At 41.9% G+C, this 6,483-nt stretch overlaps 1 protein-coding gene across 30 annotated transcripts in view; it reads right to left on the reverse strand.

Annotated features, from left to right (window-relative positions):
* mical3a (microtubule associated monooxygenase, calponin and LIM domain containing 3a) overlaps window positions 1-6,483 on the reverse strand; it is an 87,843-nt gene that overhangs the window by 42,530 nt on the left and 38,830 nt on the right. For all 30 annotated transcript variants that reach the window (XM_040133449.1, XM_040133450.1, XM_040133478.1 and 27 more), the window contains 5 exons: window positions 2,470-2,875; window positions 1,875-2,082; window positions 1,592-1,708; window positions 1,342-1,443; window positions 458-613 (listed from right to left, as the gene is read on the reverse strand). In XM_040133449.1, coding sequence (XP_039989383.1) covers window positions 458-613; window positions 1,342-1,443; window positions 1,592-1,708; window positions 1,875-2,082; window positions 2,470-2,748 — 862 coding nt within the window. In that variant the 5' untranslated portion in view covers window positions 2,749-2,875. The remainder of the gene's footprint in view (window positions 1-457; window positions 614-1,341; window positions 1,444-1,591; window positions 1,709-1,874; window positions 2,083-2,469; window positions 2,876-6,483) is intronic.

Here is a 6,483-nt window from a genome sequence, read left to right on the forward strand (position 1 = left end):
AGACCAATAGAAAGACATATTGTTATATACCAAGCACAATCGTCTTCCATAGTGCCATTGCTGACTGTCATGTCGTCATTTGAGGCCAAGAGCGGCAATTACATGACTCAGAGCACCTAACCACAGCCCCGGGAACATCGTCATGTCAGCAATAAACTGTGGACAGATTTGGCAACAAAGCTAATGTTAAGCATTTTAATTGGGTGAGCTGACATATTCAGAACTGTGATGAAAGGACAGATTATTTGTCGTGTTTACCTTTATGTTTTTGGCATCCACTGCTTCCAGGAACTAGCTGGAGTTCTTACAATTACCAATACCAAAAAAACGAATAAAAATTTGACAGTTTTTATGTTTAATGGTGCATCTTAAGGTTTTGTATCATACAGCTACCTTAAGAAAAGACATAAGATCCCTGTAAACTGAAGAAATGGAGCAGAGTGGAGCTGTGGCAGACCTGTTGCTTCTCTGAGGTCTTGAAAAAACTTCTGGTTGAAGATGAAGGCCACACCGCTGATCTCCTCAACCTTTGCCTCTGCTGTCGTGTTCCTGTTGATGAAGTTAGCCGTGATGGCGATGGCAAGCTTGCCCCGGAACTCCTTCCGCCGAAACCCTGGGGATTACAGGAAGGAAGTAGACAGTGTGACCTCAAGGTCAGGATTCAGGGTGCACAGACCATGAAATATGACAACATAAATTCAAAAAGTTTCTGAAAAAGAAGGTAAACACTCAAATCACAAAACTAGTTGCCAACTCATAATTACTTATACAACATGTCAAACCCTGCTAATACATAGTGTACATCATAAATGCAATCACGTGTTCTGTATCAGAAACAGCTTTCTCGTTTTTCAAGCTGTGTGCATGTAGTTCATGGTTATCCCAGAGGGAGCCTGCTGCTTCCCTTCATCAGTGCAGCAGTCAGTAGTACAGAGAGGGGTCATGGTACTCTACTCCACAGGGGTTCCCTTTGCCAGTGTGGCTGTTTGGGAGGTCCAAACACTCATAAAGGAAACAGACAGCCAATTCAACAATTCCTATTCTGCTCTGCTGGGAGAGCAAACACTCTCCGAAGTTGGATGTAGCAGCCAGACACAATCATACACACACACACACACACACACACACACAGATGTGCACAAATGCTCATTCATAAACGAGGAACGGAATGAGGTCAGGCCACCAACCACAGCTGTACACAAGTGAGATCATAATCATTATGACTGAACTCCAAGTCCACGTGAAGAAACAAACAAATAGTGCTGCTTGTGCTTTCTTTGTTTAGTCAAGGGTAATCAGCATTACTAATGCATTTCACACAGTCTGTACATGCAGACTTGCCTGGCAATGTGTTTCTCCGCCCGTCTGCGCCAATGATGACATCAAACTCAAGCTCGCTGACAGGGTGTGTCCTGGGGTGGACCTCAGCCCTCCAGCCTATCCCTATGAAAACACAGCATGTGTAATCAGACAGAAATCCATCGACAGAGCCAGGCTTAGAGCTTTTGACAGATACTTCTCTGACAAAACACATGTTCACTTTCTGTTCAGTTTTCTTGGGCTGGTCTGGCAGCAGGCTCAGCTCACTTACTTTCAGTCTCTTGATCTTCAGGGGGTTCAATAAGGCCCTTGAACTCTACATTGACATGGATCTCTATGCCCAGCAGGAGAGCCACTTTGAGCAGCATTAGCTGTAGCTGGCGAATACCTGCAATACAAAAACAGAGAGAAACAAAACTCAGGTGAGGTAAGAACTACACAACCCCAAAACACATCTTCCAAATGTATATTAAACAACAAAACCTGCAGGCAAATACGACCCATATATTAAGTAGTGCAAGCAAAGGAGAGCAAAATTTGTCATGTGTACTCACTGATATGATCAATAGCACCAGCGCAGAACTTCCCATAGAACTTCTTGGCCCCAAGGCCCCTGAGGTCCTGGATGGTGAAGGGCCAGAGGTGCAGCACATTGTTCCTGGAGAAGGCATCTCTCTTCTCCAGCAGCACCACTTTGGCCCCAAGGAAAGCCAGCTCGATGGCTGTACGTAAACCACATGGCCCCGCACCAATGATCAGACACTAGAGACATAGAGACACAAGTGTTATGAACTATAAGAAACATACATGTGGAAAACCAAGTCAGAGCAGAATAAGCGGCCATCTTTGGCAACATGCTGAAAACTAGCCTTTCACTTCAACAGTTGTCAATTCAACTTTTCAATAATAATACAGGCATTTTTACAGCTGTATCTCTTTTCTTGGGTCACCAATGTAAACAATGAAACCCAGAGAAGGTGACAAACTAATATAAAGCAATGACAAAACCGTCTGTCTGGTAAACATAAGCATCTCATAACATGACTCCTTTACATAGAAGATCAAGTTTTAGTTTTCACCGAACTGAAGCCGGCACCAAACACAGGTGCCCTTAAATGAATCATACAGTTTCTGTCAATGCAGGCTTACCTTTGAGCTGGAACAGGCACGACCCTTTTTGTACTCCTTATGGCCGGCCCTCTTGTCTAACTTGACCCAGAGCGCCTTGGCCTTCCAGTAGTTGAGTTTGGACTTGAGCTTGTGATAGAAGACCCTGTACTCGGTGGGCTTGACTTCCAGGTGGTCACACAACTCCTGGAAGGCCTTGAGCGTGCCCTTACACGTGGTCGCCTGGACGAAGTTGTCAAACAGGACATGGGACCTGTTCACCCCATCTCCTCCAGTTGCAACAGCGCCTCCATCCCCCATGGTCCAGACTCACACAGGGCTGTGAGGGCCCTTCACCCCCAAGGACGGGGTCTCTGGGTCCAGCCCCAGCCCTGGAACACACTCTCTCTGGTGGAGGGCTTTAATTCAGGCCTCATTCATCTTCATTCTGTCAGCGAAAGGGAGCGACATAAAACTGAGTCAATCACAGAAGTTTTCAGAATTCTGCTGCAAAGTTTAATACTGTATAAAACTTAACTACATCTTGCAATTAGGCAGAAAAGCAAACTTGCAAGATTACAGCTTTCGAATGCTCGAATGATATCAACATTGTCCAATCCAACATATGACGAAACTTTAATTAGAGACTATATGAACTTCATGAAGGACACAAAGATGAGACTACACATCACTACTTGCAGCTTTTGGCGCCCTCTTAATGAAATGGACCCTAAACTTCTATGACTAAACAACCATACATATGAGAGCTGGTCAGACAAGCAATCAAAGCAACAATTGAGGATAAAGACCAGGTCAATTAAGGTCTTGCTGTCATTCTTCTGCAGTGACATGACCTCAAACAACCTCTTTTCTGTCTAGGAATGAGGCTGCCGGACACAGGAAGGGCACTGAACCCATACAAAGCCAAACAGGAAACACACAGGGCACAAATGTGTGGACATGTCTGTGTGGCACAGAAATCACTCCAGACACTGGAAATACCCAGTTCTTCCCAAAACACTGTGAAAATAAACACAATCCTATTAATTTAAGAAAATTATGTAGCAATAGTAAGAAGAAGCCAGATCGTACCAACAATTTTCTCCGCTGTAAATGGCCCGTGGTTTGTTATAGCTTCCAGTGTAAATACTTGGTGAGAGTTGGCTTTTGCTGTCGTTTTACCTGCTATAACTTGCAGCAGTAGAGCTTTATGTCTTCTGCTTTTTAACCCCCATGGGGACGAGATCATTCATGTTTTCTTTGGCGTTTGTAGCTCAGCTGTCATGAGTGGAATGTCTTGATGGGCTCTGACTGTATTTAGCAGCATGAGCAGCCTTTAAAAGATCAGCTTTACTCAACATCAATGCAAGCACAAAGAGGAGATAATGGAGAAGAAAAGAGTGAGAAAAGAGTGGAAGAAATGTCATAAAGCTATATAGTATTGTTTATAACTCCAAAAAAAAAACCTTGTTTGCTCAAGTCTATTTGCTGAATAATACATTTTCAAGTAAGCAGTGGTTCTGGTTCGCATTATCTCCCATGACAGCAATGCAGAAACTTGCCTTGTTTGGTTGGAATTCTCAGCGACTCAGCAAATAGGATGGTTTATGTAACTCTCTGCAATTCTAGTATCCCAAGAATTAGCGTCAGTTACGAAATAAACAAAATACTAAATGGTTTGATAATTTGGGAAACGTACAAATATGAAGCTACACCTCTGAAGCTCACTAATTAGTAAGACATCAAAATTATGTTACTGACCCAAAAATAATTGTCAATAGAGAGGTTAAACATTGATGTTTGGGACCCAACCTTTATTTTGTAAGGAATGAGTCACCACTCTACTTACTTCCTGAAGGACACACATGGATTTTTACACTGTCAGCCCCTCTTTCTGTGAAAGCTTGAGCTTTATACTCAACTGTCCAGGATGCTGAGCTAGTTCATGAAAACCAATGTTGTCCCAGTCCCAGTGGCAACACATGATGAAAGGGAGGCAGGTACAGAGGTCAGCTGGCCTCCTTTTCACACCCTGCCAACTCCTCGCTGCAGTAAAAACAGCAGGCTCTGGGTCTGGCTCTGCTCAGTCAGTCAGGATCAGGGCTGAAGGCTGTAGTGCCAGCACAGACGGAAAGAGCCCTTTTCCAACACAAGCATGTAGATAACCAGCTACATCATATCCCCTGTGAGCGAGCACACATGGCTTGATTCTAACCTTAAAAAATGTACACACACAATCTGTAAGGGCCATCTGCACCTGCAGCAGTTGTGTACAGTCTGTTATGTATGTGCACTCACACATATCTGTGTTCAATAAATCATCTGTGACAGACCCCCCGTAGTATCGGGGTTTTTTTTAGTTTATATGTAAAATACTGTCAAGCACTAGTTCCTCTGTACGACAGTACAAATCAGACAGCATCAACATTGACTAAACAAACAACAAAGGGATTCTCTGATTGAGTGTCAGTAGTAATCAGCCAATAATCATAACAAATGACTCAATCATTGGGGTTAATTCAATTCTCCATAATAATGGCAACATGATCAAAAGTAGGAATGGCAAATATAAGAACGTCCTTCAAACAGATATCAGGCATCCAAAGCCTTTTCCTCCTGCACAAGGACTCAAGATGCTGGGGTTGATTGCTGTACAGAGCAAACTGATGTGCAGTCACGCTTAGTTTCCTCAGTGTCTGTCAAGCGCTGCTGGCCTGTGATAGTATGCTGCGAGCCAACACAGATAAAGGAGAATTTCAAGGTTATGTTCTAAACAAAAACTGGGGCCAGTGTGTTCGCTTCAGTTTCTTAAGAGCCATTTCTTGTCACATAACATCTTTTCCATGCATTGTTCAACAGCAACAACCAGCCACAGATTCAAGGTTGCAACAAGCTTAACATCAGGTGAATTGGTAAGTGGATCTTTTTATTGACAATTTTTGTCTGAAAGAGATCAAAAATTGCCATCTTTGGGAAGTGTTACAAAATATAAAAAGACATAATAGGTCACTGCTCCAATTACTTTTGAAATGAAAATCCACTGGTACAGTGGAATATAATATTTGGAAGCAGTGAGACAAATTATTATGGGTAAATCTTACGGGTAGGGCTGTAACTGATTTATATTTTCATTATCAGTTAATGTGTTGATCATTTTCTCACTTTAATGATTAATTGTTTGAGCCATAAAATTTCAGAAAAAGCAAAAAATGCCCATCACATTTTCCAAAGGTGCAAGTTGATATATTCAAATTGCTTGTCCAATTATTTAGTTTACTATCATAGACCAAGACCAAGAACATTCACATATTTGTAAATATTCATATTTGTGTAGCTGGAACCAGAGAATTTTTGGCATTTTTTTCACAAGATGTGACTTAAACGATTAATCGATTATCAAAATAGATCCCTATTAAATCTTCTGCTTTTAGATGTTCTCATACTCTTCTCTGTGATCTGTATCACATCAGTTGATAAATTGTAATCTTAACCCCAAAAAGCCTGACAAAGCATCTTGAAACAAAATAAGGCCAAAATTCCTCTCCTAAATTCCGACACTCAACTCTTTGACCCTTCTGATGGTTTTCAAGTTAACGACAGAAGACAAGCAAAGAGATCACAGTTCATTGGCATTTAGGCTGTTTTTTCAGGCAGAGAAAAAGAAAGCAGGTCATCCCAAACTGCTCGTACCATACTTAAAAAGAACACACACTTTTTTTTTACTCAAAACAGAAAAGGAACTTGGGAGGATGGTCACAGAGGGATAATAATTCACTTGATGATGAAATCAAATCTATCTTGCAAGAACTAAGTTCAGTCTCTTGCTATGTACAGTCAGCAGGGACAAAAGTGACTCCCTCTGTGCGATTTTTATGTAACAGTAAAGACATGCAGGTTATGGAGACACATCAAGGACTAAGCATAGGAAATGAGAAAATACTATGACCTTTATGACACACTTTTGAGAGAGCTAGCAGTAAACATCTAACACACTTTGAGGCCTTTGAAGGAAATGGATCTTTAATAGCCTACAGTAGCCTCCTGCAGAGACCCATA

The sequence above is a fragment of the Xiphias gladius genome, chromosome 8 (genome assembly GCF_016859285.1).
Source record: "Xiphias gladius isolate SHS-SW01 ecotype Sanya breed wild chromosome 8, ASM1685928v1, whole genome shotgun sequence".
Lineage (NCBI taxonomy): Eukaryota > Metazoa > Chordata > Actinopteri > Istiophoriformes > Xiphiidae > Xiphias > Xiphias gladius.